The 15,388-nt window shown below is 43.9% G+C and overlaps 1 protein-coding gene across 3 annotated transcripts in view; it reads right to left on the minus strand.

Annotated features, from left to right (window-relative positions):
- Positions 1-15,388, minus strand: part of Arnt2 (aryl hydrocarbon receptor nuclear translocator 2) — a 163,779-nt gene that overhangs the window by 30,966 nt on the left and 117,425 nt on the right. For all 3 annotated transcript variants that reach the window (XM_031387232.1, XM_031387230.1, XM_031387231.1), the window contains exons 9-12: positions 10,674-10,750; positions 8,918-9,052; positions 7,013-7,087; positions 73-224 (exon numbers count right to left, since the gene is read on the minus strand). In XM_031387232.1, the coding sequence (XP_031243092.1) occupies positions 73-224; positions 7,013-7,087; positions 8,918-9,052; positions 10,674-10,750 (439 nt within the window). The remainder of the gene's footprint in view (positions 1-72; positions 225-7,012; positions 7,088-8,917; positions 9,053-10,673; positions 10,751-15,388) is intronic.

A 15,388-nucleotide genomic window follows, 5' to 3' on the forward strand; every position in this document is an offset into this window, starting at 1 on the left:
TTGAAGGGGGCCTCAAGCAAATCGGTTCACTCAGATGGGAATAATCAGCAGGAGAGAGGGCTGTACACGTACTTGACATTGGTGTTGGTGCAGATGACGTACTCGATCTCATCAGAGTAGGGGTTCTGGAAGGTGAAGCTGCTGGTACGGATCAACAGCCACTCCCGGTTCTTGGTGCGGAACCGATACATGACCGACAGCACTTGGCCCTTCAGCTTAACCACCTGCAAAAACATTTGGACAAGGAAGTCAGCAGGAGGAGGAAGAGAACAGCAAGGCAGTGTGGCTGGCTGCTGAACAGGTCAGTAGGACCACAGAATGGGGTGCTGCTGCAGCCAATGGCAGTAAGGGGGAGTGCAGCCAATGGCGGTAAGGGGGAGCGGGTATGAGATTAAGAGTGACAGCTATGAGATTAAGAGCTGCTCACACTTCCATCTGCTTCCACTGTGGGGTCACTCTGTCATCCCATGTGAGATCAGTAACAGTCAGTGTTTCTAATTTAGTGGCTATAAATCAGATGGTGAGTGTCCCACACACACACAGTGCCAGGCACAGGGCAGCACCAACAACATAAGGGTTGTTTTCCTTCCTTCCTTCCTTCTTTCCTCTGTTTCTTCCTTTCCTTCCTTCCTCCCTTCTTCCCTTCCTCCCTTCCTTCCTTCCTTCATTTCTTCCTTCCTTCATGTCTTCCCCTTGGGCATTAGGGTGTTCTGGGGCTGAGTGCTAAGTGGACAGCTATAATGCATCATGAACTTATTTCTTAGATGGACTTAATTCACATAAAATTTTTAACCTGTTTGACATTGTAAAATGGATTCAATAAACTCTCAGGAAGGAGGTGAAATAAAATGGTAAATCTGTATGCATTATTTATTTGAATGTATTGATCTGCCACTGCTTTCATGTTGCAGTATGGTTTCCAGCGTACTTTCATGGACACCTGGAAAGGAGGCCTCACTATTTACAGATGACATTACCAGGATGCAAAGATTAATTAAGTTCTCTAAGACCAGACAGCTCTAGTGGCAAAGAGAGGCAAGAACTGTGATCTTATGTCCAAGTTACAAGCTTATCTCTCTGGAGATAGCATGTGTTTTTCCCCTTTGTTCACTCACACAATACAAAAGTATGTAAAGACACCTGCCCACTGGCAGCTGGAAGCATCCAGGTATTGGTCTCACCAAAGAGAAAGAAGTGGGACATGGAGAAGCTATTGGAATGACTAACAGACCTTGCCTGGATGTGACTGTCCCCCAAAACAAGGTAAGATGAGCAGAAGTCCTTCTGGTAAGCATGCACAGTCTCAAATCCTGGGAGTGTAAGTCTTTAGTCTCTCTGGGTGTGGTTGCTGATGGATTGGTGATAAGAATAGGGCCTGATTCTAGAGCCAGGCAAGGTTGGACTCCTCCTAACACCACTGTACTTGCAGCCTGCTTCTCACCGGGAGTTTGCAGTCTCTACCAGACTGTACATAGCCTGGGGACATGGTGAGCTGAGCTTCACACAGTCTAGCCCAGTGTCTTGTACACAGTAGCATTTAGAGTACACCTCATGAGCTGGCTACATAGCCCTGAAGCAGCCAGGAGACTTCCCCTACACTGGCTCTGGGGAAACCAGGCACAGCCATACTGCAGAGTACCAAACAAGACCCTCTTGCAGAATATCCAAGAGAAAAAATAAACAAACGAAGAAAAAAACCAAGAAAGCTGGAAGAGGGCAGAGGTCTTCTTTGTTACCACCTAGAAGGAGGCTGTTGGGATGAAGATGAGCTTCATCCCTGGGAGCACTTAGAGGATGTTGCCTCCTAGACAACTGGTCCCTGCCTTAGTCACTGTTCTATTGCTGGGAACAGACACCATAGGGCTTGGAAAGGGACTTGCTTACAGTTTCAGAAGCTTACTCCATTATCATGGCATAGAGCATGGTAGCAGGTAGGCATGGTGCTGAAAGCTGCATCTTGATCCATAGCAGAGAGAAAGAGAGGTGGTGGGGGGAGGGAAAAAGAGGAAGGGGGAAGGGAAGAGAGTGAAAGAAGGAAAGAGGGAAAGAGGGACACAGGGAGACAGGGAAAGAGACTATGCCTAGTTTGGGTTTTTGAAACCTTGAAGCCCAACCCCAATGACACACTTTCTCCAACATGGCCACATCTATTCCAACAAGGCCACATCTCCTAATCCCTCTCAAATACGACCACATCCTATATGAGCCTATGGGGGGCATTCTTACTCAAACTACCATAGTCTCCTAACAGGAATGGCCTCTTTCCTCACAGGGGCCAGAAGTCAAAGTCACATGCTCTCAGGTCAATAGCCTGAAGTGCTTCCTTGGTGCATAGCACAAACAAAATCATGTGCTCTGTCTTAAATGTTTCTTCCAACAGAAGAAACTAAGGGGGCATGAGAGTTTTTCACTGTGTTTTACAGACTAGTAGTAGAATCTACCTGGGTACGAAGCTGGGGTATGGTGCTGAGGGTGGAGAACAGAGAAAGGGGGTGCCAGCCCTGCCCCTTCAGCCCATGAGTCAGCTCAGCAGAATAATGTGTATTAGGAACACGAGCTACAGAGCTGAAAGATACCTACCAAGGCTTTGCACTCATATGAAGGGATATGAATGGTTTAAATTCTTGATTTCCCAATCTTAACTCCCTGTCCCCATTGCCAAAGTGAATGTTCTGTTCCAACAACCTTGCAGGGGCTAGAGAGATGTGTAGATAACCACAACCCACAGAGTCTGCTACAAATTCACAATCAAATGCCAGGGGCCAGCAGGAGGGCTAGGAGTTGGGGACCTATTGTTGAGGTCCTGACCTGAATGAAGGATTCCAGAAGGGGAATGAAGTTTGGGAAAGAGTTGGAGGGTAGGTATGATGCTGTCAAATGAGATTCTTGGCTCTCTTTATAGAAAGCACAGCACAAGTGTGTACAGGCAAGAAAGCCAAGGAGTGATAGGGAACTGAATTGGGCATGTAAGCAGAGTGATAGGGGACTGAACTGGGCATGTAAGCAGAGTGATAGGGAACTGAATTGGGCATGTAAGCAGAGTGATAGGGAACTGAACTGGGCATGTAAGCAGAGTGATAGGGGACTGAACTGGGTATGTAAGCAGGGATAAATAAGCTCAGAGTGATGCCTCCTATTGTGTTTCACTCAAATGTGGGGCTAGTAATACAGGAGACTGCAAAGATCCTAAAACCTAGCTTAGCCTGGCTCTTTATGAAAACAGCTGTCACAGGTATCGTCATCATAGTTACCATCTTCACCTTACAATCATTACCATCACCTCAAATCATCACCATCACCATCATTAATGTCTTAGTCAATGTTCTGTTGCTGTGAAGAGACACCTGATCACACAACTCTTATAAAGAAAAGCATTTAATTGGCTTACAGTTCTGAGGTTTAGTTCACTATCATCATGGCTTGCAGCACGGTGCCTCACAGGCAGACATGGTACAGGAGAGTAGCTGAGAGTTCTACCTTTGGATCCACAGGCAGAAGGCATAGAGAGAGACCCTGGGCCTGGCTTGAGCATTTGAAACTTCAAAGCTCACCCTGATTGACATACTTCCTTTAACAGGCTAACACCTACTCCAATAAGGCCATACCTCCTAATCCATGTCAAATAATGCCATTCCCTGAGAACCCATGGGAGCCGTTCTTATTCAAAACACCACAATTACTATCACCATCATCACCCTCATCACTATTACAACCACCACATCAGAATCATGCATCACACTCACTGTTATCACCATGATGATGACATCATAATCACCATCGTCACTATCATTAGCATCATAAGCATTACTATTACTATTACCGATATCATCATCACTATCATCATCTTCTCCACCGTCACAATCACTGCTATCACCATTATTGCCACCACAATTATTACCATCACCATCATCATTTTCACAGTCATAATCACCATCACAATCATTTGTAACTATCATAGTCAAAGCCATTACTATCATGACCACCAATATCAACATAGTCATTACTGCTGTTATCATTATTACTGCTACTACCATTACCATCACTATCAATATTATTGATGACCACCCACCATCATTATTATTACCAACTAGAGCCTCCAGAGCATACACTTATATCTCACCTGGGCTTCCCTCTATCCTGTGTCACATTTGACTATGCAAACTACATATGCCACAAGAACTTGGCAGGTTTGAAAAGAAAAAGGAATTGGACACCTCATTTCACCCTAGTAACCAGCTTCAATGACTTGTACCAGCTACCTCATCCCTTAGTGAAAGGGAAGTCTGGGCTGTGGCATCAGAGGTGGAAGCCCTGGCACAGGCCCAGGACACATGGACAGCAGCAACTGTAGAGGCACAAAGACATCCCAAGGCACACCCAGACTTGGCCTGAGTTTGTGTTCTTTGGGCACTGGCCACCATCAATGAAGGGGGACCAATGTTGATAAAGGGAAGTGGTTTGTTCTTGAGAAAGCTGAGTCAGCCCTTGAGCTCTTGTTTTAAACAAAAGCACTGAACTGCTCAGACAGGAAACCCATAGAGCACACACAAGTTCTGAGTTTAGTGTGGTGTCAGTGTACCTTCCCAAGGGCCAGGAAAGTATCTGCTCCCAGAATCCCTTTCTCAGCCAATTTGCCAAGAAGTCAAAATGGAAAAGAGAAACTTTGGGTAGGCTCCTACTTCATGCCCATTCTTTCTGTTTAGACATGCTCGATCATGATGGCAGTGATGGTGGATGACACTCAAAACTTTCTTAGTCCCATTGTCTACTAGGAAAAACATGGTGACAGTATTCATGGGGTAGGGTTGGGGATTCCACAGAGAAACACATGAAGAAGGATCTGCATAGATTTCCATCCTTACACTCAGCAAATGTGGCACAAAGCATCCTGGTAAAGTCTTATCATTCTGATTTCACATTTTTCCTAAACAGGAACTACATGCTGTAAGTTCTGATCTACTTAGGCAGCTTGGTTCGAATCTACCCTCATGAAAATGATGTGCACAAGTACAGGCCTGGGGTCTGCCCATAGCAAATCCAGGTTTCAGTAAAGGAGGCCAAAAAAGAGGAAGTGGACAAAGGAAAAGACATATGGTAAAGGAGAAACAAGGGGTGGAGGAGGGTGGGACCTCTTTAGCGACTGGTAAGATCTCATGGATGACATGGTTTGAAAGGTTATCAGTCATGTGAAGAGTAGAAGACAGCATTCCAGCCAGGGAATGGCTCAGTCATGATCAAAACATGGGAAAGAGAATGCTCAAGAAACAGAAAGATGGCCAATCTGACTGAAGAATAGTGTCCAAAGAAGGATGGAACAAGACCAGGCCTATGTGAAGTCTGAAGTTATGGATCAACGATGGCAAGTTTTAATGAAAACTGTGACTAAACCTAGTATTTATTTTTACAAAGACTTGGAGTGAAATGGTAACAGAGGAACAAGAGGTCACCTGCAAAAGTCAGGTATGGGGCAGGGATGACAGGAGGGGGCAGGGAGACATCACTTTTGTAAAGGTGTACCAGGAGGGCTCTGTGCCTAAGAGATACTGAACGTTGTTCTGAGAAACTGGCTGGGCGTAGTGTGAGGGAGAGGCCACTAAGAGAAGAGGCAGTGTGCTGGGTTTGGAGGTTCCTGAGCCCTCAGATGCAGAGGTGAAGAGCTGCCTGGAAGAAGGCAGGCGTGAAGCTAGAAGACAAGTGAACTGGAGTGATCCGGTGGTTGAGGTTATGAAGAAGAAGTTATACGGTTGATGTCAGGCCCTCATCACTACTGCAGAAAAAAGTGAAGAAGCCAACTGAACAGGGGCCAGGACGTGGAAGGGCAGTCAGCAATGGGGGAAACTTGGAGGACAGACATTGGAAGAGCAGAACTGAGATCAGGGAGGAAGGGAGCTCCATAGAGCTGCCCAGGTAGGCTTGAAGCTAGAGGGCCAGGTCTCTGTAGACAGGGAGGCCTCTCACCAGCTGGGCCTTACATACTTGCAAAACAAATGCTAAATTAAGCCCATATTCAAATGCATGGCAGCAGATTCCTCTCTTGAAAAGTGACCCACAGGTCTCTTTTCTTATGTCCATTTTCTCGTTTTCCAGGAGTACAACATAGTCTGGTAAGAAGAATTCTCCCCTCCTCTCAGGCCAGCTGAGGAGTCAATAGGCCTTAATTAGTTCTAACTCACCAAAGTGCCATATTGGCCTTTGCATCAGTGAGTCTCTCCTGCCCCCTACTGCACCATAGGAGCCAACAGTCTTTCCTCCTGTGACCTATGCTATGGGTGCCTGTACAAGAGTGTGTGCACTATTATGGTGGCCATGCTGCCGGGCTGCCTCTCCCTCACTATCCCGGTCTGAATTATTCTCTCCTTAAGTTGCCTTCCATGTCTAATCCTGCACAGCTCTGGAGCCCATTGCTCATTTTCAAGGTCTTCTGGATTACCCTTATTTTCATTTATTTGCATACCTGGGCTTCCCAAGAGGCTCTTCAGAGCATTGTTCTGCTTATGTACTCAAAGGAATTGCTACTTACCTTCATAGACCCTGGGAGAGAGCTGAGGCCCTATAACATGACACAGGAGACCTCAGACTTGACCTGGTTGGTCTCACGGCCTGCCACTAGCTCCTTGTCAGCCCTAGGAGCTGCCGAGGACCCTTTTGGCAGGCCACATTAGTGTGTCTGGCACAGCCCCCTGCCCCTGGCATGTTCTCTCATTTCTTTTGTATTCTCCCTTTAAACTCATGTCAGCTGATCTCTCCTCGGGAAGCTGCCTCTTCTCCCACATCACCCTCTCTAGGCTTGGTACTTGGGGAGACTCCTCAGAGCCTGCCCTCCACTCCTGCCACATAACAATGAATTCCTCATGTGTCTTACTCTCATGCTTGAAGTCTTGCCCAGAATAGCTGGCTGACATTGTAGTAGAGCTTGGTGGTTCACAGTAGGCCTTCATCCCTCTAGCCCTCCCTCCTCCCAGGTACCTCACTAGGCAGCAGCAGCAATAGCAGCAGCAGCCATGAACAATACCTGCTGGAAGCTCTCCCGTAGGTGGCTCTGATCCTCAGGGTGGCAGAATTCCAAAATGTCCTTTCCCAGAAGGTCCTAAAGGGGACAGACAGCTTTAATAACCCCAAAGCCCACTCTCTACCTCTTACTTCTACCCCGGAGGCAAAGGTATTGTTTATCCCCTCCCCTTGAGCCCACCTCCTCTTGCCTGCCCACCACGATCTTAAACATAAAATGGTCTTCCTCCTCCTGCCTGCTGAGGAGTTGGCTTCCTCGCATCCATTCTAAATTCCCCTGGCTCAGTCCTCACTTACTTCTAATTTTGCTTGGGCGCTAGATCAGCAGCTTTACAACACAACTTTATTTCTGTTTGCCTTGGAGAGGCAAACTGCAATCAACATATTTTTAAAAACATCCAAAGAAAGCTCAAGGACAGACATGCTGCCTACGAAAACTGAAACTGTTTAAGTATGGAAACCAGGGGCTGGCTGAGGCTATAATAACCGTGCTTGCCTCAAGTCTGTTCATTATTGACCTTCACTAGTCTAGGTGCTATTTGAAAGATCCAGCCTTCATCTAAAACTTGTGTGTTTCACCTTGAAGAGGAGCAGAATACCAAAAACCATCAAAGAGCAATTTTGAGCGTGCTCTAGGGAAGTGTCTTAGACAGCCGAGGATGTAAGCGACCTCAGTGATGAGAACCTGAATGAGCACATGGTGCCAGAAGTGAGCAGACTCAGCAGCAAAAGGCAGTTTCTATCCCTCAGGGGTGCCCAGACACTCAGGGGAGCTGCTGCAGGACGCATAGGTCTGTCTAGAAATGCACTGCTTTCAGGGGTCATTGGCTTTTGCTTTATTCTATCTGAGACATCACAGTTTGCATGAATCTAGCTTCAGGATTATAGAATGGCTCTAATAGTTTTGTTTGAACTAGCTCTAAAATCGACACACAGGGCTGATTCCAGCACTGATAAAAGTTAAGAAAATAAAATAAAAATACACATGCAATTAAAATAACTCATGTTACCATATCCCAAAGCTTCTCAAAGTCTTTTCCTTGGAACAAAGAGACATGTATTTCTTTCTTTTTAAATGAATTTTTATTTTAAAAAACTATAGAAAAGGTAAAAGGATATATATAAAACAAACACCTGCATATCCATTGCATTGATTCAATTATCATTATGTTATTAATATTATTTTATTTTAAAATTTTTTCCTTTGTAGATTTTTTGCATACAAATGCAGATGGGAGTTTTTCTCTCTGTCTCTCTCTGTTATCTCTTAACAATAAGTTGTAGATCCCATAGTACTTCTCCATGAAGTCTTTTAGCATTAACATAATAACTGTCTCATTATACTGCAAAACCAAAACATGATCATACCTAAGAAATCAATAGTCATTTAATAATATCTCCATACTCCTCACACTTGTCCCCTAGGTGTCTCCTCTAGATAGGGAGCCTCAGGCTTAGGACATGGATCATGCTTTTGTATTACATGTGGTTGTGGTTCCTTGGCTTCACCCAGGTGGCTCATGCCTTTCTGTGTTTCTCATGCTTTTCAGAAAGGATCCAGAGAAAAGATCTGAAAATCTGCCCTAAGTAAAAAGATTCCCCCCCAAAAGGACTAGGCAAATACCCCTCAGGTATCTTGACAGTTGTCAGACATACAGAAGCTTTGTAATTAAAATAAACCGATCTTAACTCCCATCCTTTATGATGGTGGTATCGTCTTACAATGGACAGTTTGGCTTGTGAAGGGTGTCAGCCTGGCTCAACAGAAAACCTGGACTCCTATGTCATTTCTCTAGGATGTCATGGTGCTGAACCTTTAACAAGTAAGATAAATACCTTTTGGTGGAGTTAAATCTTTCACCAGTACCAGTACCAGTACCAGTACCAGTACCAGTACCAGGTCACTGACCTGGGGCTGGTAGCCAATCACACTGATGCATCTTGGGTCCACAAATGTGATGATCCCATCAGAGTTGTGCCGTGACAGGAACTCTGTGGGCACTGACATGCCACTCATGTCCATGCACACAGGAGAGCTGGTCACCTGGAACGAAGGGTGGATAAAGATGAGGATGAGGACGTGGCAAGAATCCACCTAGCTTGAACTTCACACATTCTGCTGTGCCACTGGAAGGATGAGTGTGAGGAACTGAATTAATGCTTGGCCACTTTCTTTACATTTATTAAGCAGTGAGAACAGTGAATATTTATAACAAGCCATAATGCCATAGGGCACTTGCGAGGATAAACGATATTGCACACTATGCTGGCAAATGGTTGGGGCTCAGCAATTGGTATCTTCCTCCTCTCTCATCTTCCCCTCTGTAATTGGTGTAGAGACTCCAAAAGTATGTATTTCTGGACTGAATTCACCCAGCTACTGCCCCCCCCCCCAGCTACTCTTATTTTACACACCAGAGAAGAGGATCTAGTGTTTGCTTTATGTGAATGAAATTGCTTATTCATTTGTTTGAAAATGGTCAGACTTAGAACAAGGATGTGAAACAGGAAGGAGCCTTCTCGACTACCAACTCTGACTGCCTTCATCAATTTGGAAAACACCCTAAATGTCAGAGGATGAATGAGTGAAGTGACTGAGTGTATCAGATATCAAATAAAGTAAAACATTTAAAGCTTTATTTACTACTTAATGTGTATGAATGTTTTGCTTGCATGCATGTCTGTACCACCTACGTGCTTGGTGCCTGAGGAGGCCAGAAGAAGGCATCAACTCCCCCTGGGATTGGAGTTGCAGACAGTTGTGAGCTTCCATGTGGGTACTGGGAATTGAACCTGGGTCCTCTGGAATAGCAGTCAATTCTAACACTGAGCTAACTCTCCAGCCTCAAGTAAGTTACATTTTAAGAAGACAGGCTTCCTACTTCAGAGGGCTCGCACAGCATACTCTCAGGTAACCACAGCAAACAGTGTGCTGATGATGTTGAGCTGAGAATACAGGGGGAAGCGATGGTTAGTATTAACTAGGGATTGGCAGTCATTTAGGTAGATCTCAAGGCATGAGAAGACAGGAAGTTCACAGAAGCAATTTTGAAAACAGAAGAGTAACTAAGAAACACAAGGTAGAAGAAACAGCTTGAAAATACCCATAGAGGGGGAACCATGGGGTGGTTTCATGAAAACGGAAAGATGTGGTTTGGTAAAAGGATGTGGGAGGAAGAGGAGAAGGGAAGAAGAGGATGTAAAGATGAGCGTGGCCGTTGTCCCACAAGGGGACTTTAAAGGTGGTTAGCAAGGATGTGAGTTCTGCAGTGACTGGTGTAGGTAGGAGAGAGGTCTGTTAACCCTCAGCACAGAATGGTTTCTGTGGTGTATCCCTTGTGGCACACCTTTTTAAAATTCAGGTTTTGACCCAGAGTGAGACACATAAACCAACAAATATCGAGTACGCAGGAGTTCCAAATGAAGAGGCATCCAAACTGAGTCTCTTGTCCTGTGTAGTAAACAAGCCCTGACAGAAGATGAAAAAGACAGGTTTTTTGAGCTTGCCCTTCATCCCAGCACTCTAGAGGTGGAGCCACATGGATCTCTTGAGATCCAGACCAGCCTGGTCTACAGAATGAGTCCTAGGATAGCGAGGGCTACACAGGAAAAATCCTGTATTGAAAAAACAAAAAACAAATGAACAAAACAGACTTTTTGCTCACCTGGAGCCTCCCAATTGCCACAAGGCAATATTTACTGCCTTGTCCGACATCAGCATCTTCTTCAGGTATGGTCATTCCTGAAATGAGACATGTAGCATCATGAACATGCCCAACGTTACTGGCTCGGTAGGGAAAGCACCCATGATTTCATTCATGCAACTGAAAATGCAGATCTATTGCTGCCACTCAGAGCTGGGAAGCTAGCCAGCGGCTCCACAGCCCCACACTGCTTCCTGTTCTTCTCTGTCTGACAGTGTCTGATGATTTCATGATACATCACCATCTGCATTTGTGGATGGATGACACAGAGGCAGTGAAGGAGGGTAAGATGCAAGTCATTCATCTCTACATATGTACAGTTTCACTGAGACACCAGTAAGAAGCCTAAATAGGTCCTGTTGGTCATGCAAACAATTCACTTTTTTTGTTGACAAAGGATCAAAAACCATTAGAGGTGGTGCACAACTTGTTAGATCCCCCCCCACCCCCTTTTTTTTGTTTGTTTTTTTGTTTGAGGCAAGGTCTCACTATGCAGCCTTGGCTGTCCTGGAACTTGCTATGTAAACCAGGCTGGCCTTAAATTTACAGAGATCTTTTTGTCCCTGCTTCCTAAGTGTTGAGATTAAAGTCATGCACCCGTGTCTATTGGTGTATACTTGTAGTCCTGTCACTGAAAAGGCAAAATGAGCAGATCCCCTGGGGCTTGCTAACTAACTAGCCAGTTTAGATTACTTGCTGAGTTCTAAGCCACTGAGAGACCCTGTCACAAACAAATAGACAAGGTGAACGAGATGGCCCTTTGGCCTGCGCATTCATGTACTTATATACACAAACTTGTACCCATATATACACAAACATACATGTGTACAGACACACACAGTACATCTTGGGAAACCTCCAGATTTGTTCACAGAGCTAGCTCTTCCCCAGTTTCTTTTCAGAACTGCATAGCACTCAGTTGTCTGATACGCCATGTTTATCAAACCATCTCTCAGGTGTGAATGGTGAGGAGTTTTCTGTGTTGTTCAGTTAGAAGCAATGCATGTTCTAATACATTGGTATTTTTTAATTACTGGTATTGAACTTGTAGGATGGTAGTTCTCTAGAAGTGGGATTGCTGAGTCAAATATAAATATACTTCTGTTTTGTTAAATTCCCTCCAGAAGGGCTGTTTGCATTCCAGTCACTGATGTCTGAAAAGTCTGTTTCTCTATGTTCTTGGCTAACAGAATGTGCTGTCAGTTTTTGTCAGTTTGACAGGTGAGAATCTATGTCTTAATTTGCATGTCAGTAATTACAGTTATATTCGAGCATTGCTTTATGTTTAGAACTGATTGACATTTTGAGTTTGAATGAATTGTCCGTTCATGTTCTTCCCCATTGTTCTGTTGTTGTTCTGGTTGGCTATCTCCCAATGCTGTTTTTGAGACAGGTTTTCTATACCCAAAGATGGTCTCAAACTTGGTAAAGTACCTGAGGAAGACCTTGAACTTCTTATCCCTTTGCCTTCACCTCCCAAGAGATATATAGGATTATAGCTGGGTACTATCGTGCCAAGTCTCACTTCTAAAGCATTGTCTCTGCAGAGAGGGATCCTGTAAATATGTTCTCCCACATGTTCCTATGTCTTTGCTTACGAGGCTGAAAGCCTGAGCAACAGTTAGAAAGCCATTTCTCATGAAGAGATTAAAAAAAGACTCCTTGTTTGCCTCTAGGGCTTTCTTGGCCGTAACTTTTACATTTAGATGTCTCTTGTGTAGCGTATGAAATACATATTGATGTTTGTCTTCAAGCATGTGACTCTTCAGTTATCCGTCCGATATTTGTTTAAAGTACAGTGACTTAAGATACCATTTTCATCTTGCAATAAAGCCCAATGCATGCTTGGGTTTAATTATGGACTCCTTCTATTCCACTACCTGTATCCCAGAGGCACTATGGTGTGTTCTAGTGTCTGCTAAGGTTTCCCTGTCGCGTTTTCTGGCTACTCTTAAATGTGTTTTTCATATGAAACTTAGTATCAACTTACCTAACTTCATAAAATAGTTTGATGGCATTATTAATAGGTTTGATTAACATTATGATTTGCCTTGAGGAGAACGATCTCTTCATAATGTTGACTCACCACCCCAAGCACAAGGAAACATTTTAATGATGTAGTTCATCCTCTTCATGTGTTTTTTTTTTTTTCAGAATTGTTCAAAATGTTCCCCATTTATGCTTTTACTTTTATAACTGTTAAATTTGTTCCCTCATCCATGTTGGGATGTCATCTGGTGTTGTCATTCTGCCTGTCTTGTTTAGGCCACCATATTGTTAAGATTTCATGAGTGTGAAAGAAAAACAAAGTGGTTTCCACTAGCTGAGACTGCCACAGCACTTTCTCTCACTTCTGAGAAGACTCAAACTTTGGAACAAGCTTACTACTACCCTTCTGGATATTATGTAATTCTAGAAAGTGATGTAAGTCTGAGATGCTCCTAGCAGAAGAGAAGGGAGTGAGGATGTCGTCCTGGATGAGGACTGTTTTGAGTATCATCCGTGGCAAGGACAGACATTTCTGAGCTCTACTGTTACCTCTGTGGGCTTAATAAATTAAGTATTCATTGAAAAAAATTCATGTTTGAAACTCCCTGTCATAGATGGAAGACAGTATCTCATAGGAGGCATCATGGTTTTTACAGTCTTTCCACCCCTTTTCTGCAATGTTCCCCGAGCCTTGGGGATTGGAGTTGTGCTACAGGTTTAACAATTGGGGATGGTCAGCCCACAGCCAATTGTTTTCTGAATTTTGACCAGCTGTAGATTTCTATGATGGTCTCTGCCTGCTGCAAAAACAAAACAAAACAAAACAAAACAAAAGAAAACAAAACAAAATGTCTTTGATGATGGGTGAAAGATACATTTATCTATAGATATAAAGATAGACATATAGAATGAAGTTGAGAATTATACTGGTTTAGGAACATGCCAGTAGTAGATTTTCCTCTAGGGTCCATGACCTCATTAGCCACAGGTAATTGGCTAGGGTTACAGAAACAGGCATAAATCTCCTCCTATTGAATGGGTCTTATGTTCAATTAAGTGGCTGTTGGTTATTCCCACAATGTAAGTGCCACTATTGCATCCCTGGTTACATCTTCTTGTGCTGGTCATTGTTGTAGTTTGTAGGACTTTGAATTACTCTTCAGAGGAGGTGTTCAGAATAGTTTGAGTTTGATATCTCCAAGTCCTGTGTCTACAGCAATAGTGTCTTAACTTCACATCCTGGGAGGCAAAGAAGAACTTACAGAGTTTACATACGTGGCACTGATAATTAATCCATGTCTCTTGGAGGAAGCATTATTATCCCAAATTCCCACATATTCTGAGCTCTGCTGATGGTGTGTGTATTAATAATACATAATACAGTCATGCCCCTTTGGAGAACCCAAAGAAGACAAACAAATAGATGTAAAGACTGTTATAATGCAAAGTGCAAAGTGATCAGGTGCAGGCAAACCCAGTGGCTGGGAGAAGGTAGCTGCTGAGAGAATAGGGTGGGGCTTCTGTGTTCATCAGAATTGGCATACATACATGGTGAGCTCAGCAGAGACTGATGGAAGGGCTCTTGTGACTGCAGGTGGCACAGATCCAGGGGGAAGGAGAAACAATATAATATAGGGAGGGGTCTGGTGTAGATACACTTCATCTTCTAAGCCAGCATTGAAGACTTCATGCACCCCTGTAGATGGAAGGGCTCTCCTGTAAGAGTTAGCCTATATCCACTGGGACTGGCAGTCCAGTAGTTTCAGCTAAGGACGCATCTCTTTACTGGCCCAGCAGGCATTCGATGGGCCCTCACTGGGGCCAGGCCTTTTAGTCGTAAACCAACTGACACTGCTTTGCTTTTCTTTTATACATAATATAGTGGTTTACCTTTATAGACCAAAATAGATGAAATGATAGTTTGTGATTGGATTAGGTCTGCAGAAAAGTGATATATACAAAGAGAAATGAAGGATCATCACCAGGTAATTCTTATAGAGCAAAACCAAAGCAAAACAGAACAGCGGAAAAGGAAAAAAAAAAGAGAAAGAAACAGAGAAATCAACAGTACAGCATCCCCCATACCAGACCATTAAAACTCCTTATACTTGGAGAAGCCAGAAGACATCTAAGTGTCAAGCTCTGCACGCCCCAAAGAGGAGAGGCATAGGTGCAGTTTTGCACTTAAGCAGCCCACACAATCTGTGGACTGGAAAGGGGAGTCAAATGTAACCTCAGATTAGAAGACAATGTTAGCAACACACACAGTGATCAGGACACAGTTGTATCAAAATGGCCTAGAAGACAGGAAAAGCACAAATCAAATCATCCCGCAGAAAATGAGTCCAGGCCACGAATAAGCAATTCAGATGGAAATACTCCCAATGTCATGTGCCCAGAAAAGACATAGAAATTCACTACTAAGGAACATTTGATTGTAAATGTCACAGCTCTTCTGCGTTCACACCAGATATCAGACTGATACAGCCTGCAGAATGATGAAAACTTTTAGAGATGTGAGGAGGTGGGGAAAGGACACTCTTATCCTCTTCTGCAGGATACTTTAGTGATAGCTCTGTGCATTTAAATTACCACTTTTGAAGAAGTTAGGCTCCAGAAAACCAAATATCCCTATTAAAAAATGGGGTACAGAGCTAAACAAAGAATTCTCAATTGAGGAACACCAA

The sequence above is a fragment of the Mastomys coucha genome, unplaced genomic scaffold (genome assembly GCF_008632895.1).
Source record: "Mastomys coucha isolate ucsf_1 unplaced genomic scaffold, UCSF_Mcou_1 pScaffold21, whole genome shotgun sequence".
NCBI lineage: Eukaryota > Metazoa > Chordata > Mammalia > Rodentia > Muridae > Mastomys > Mastomys coucha.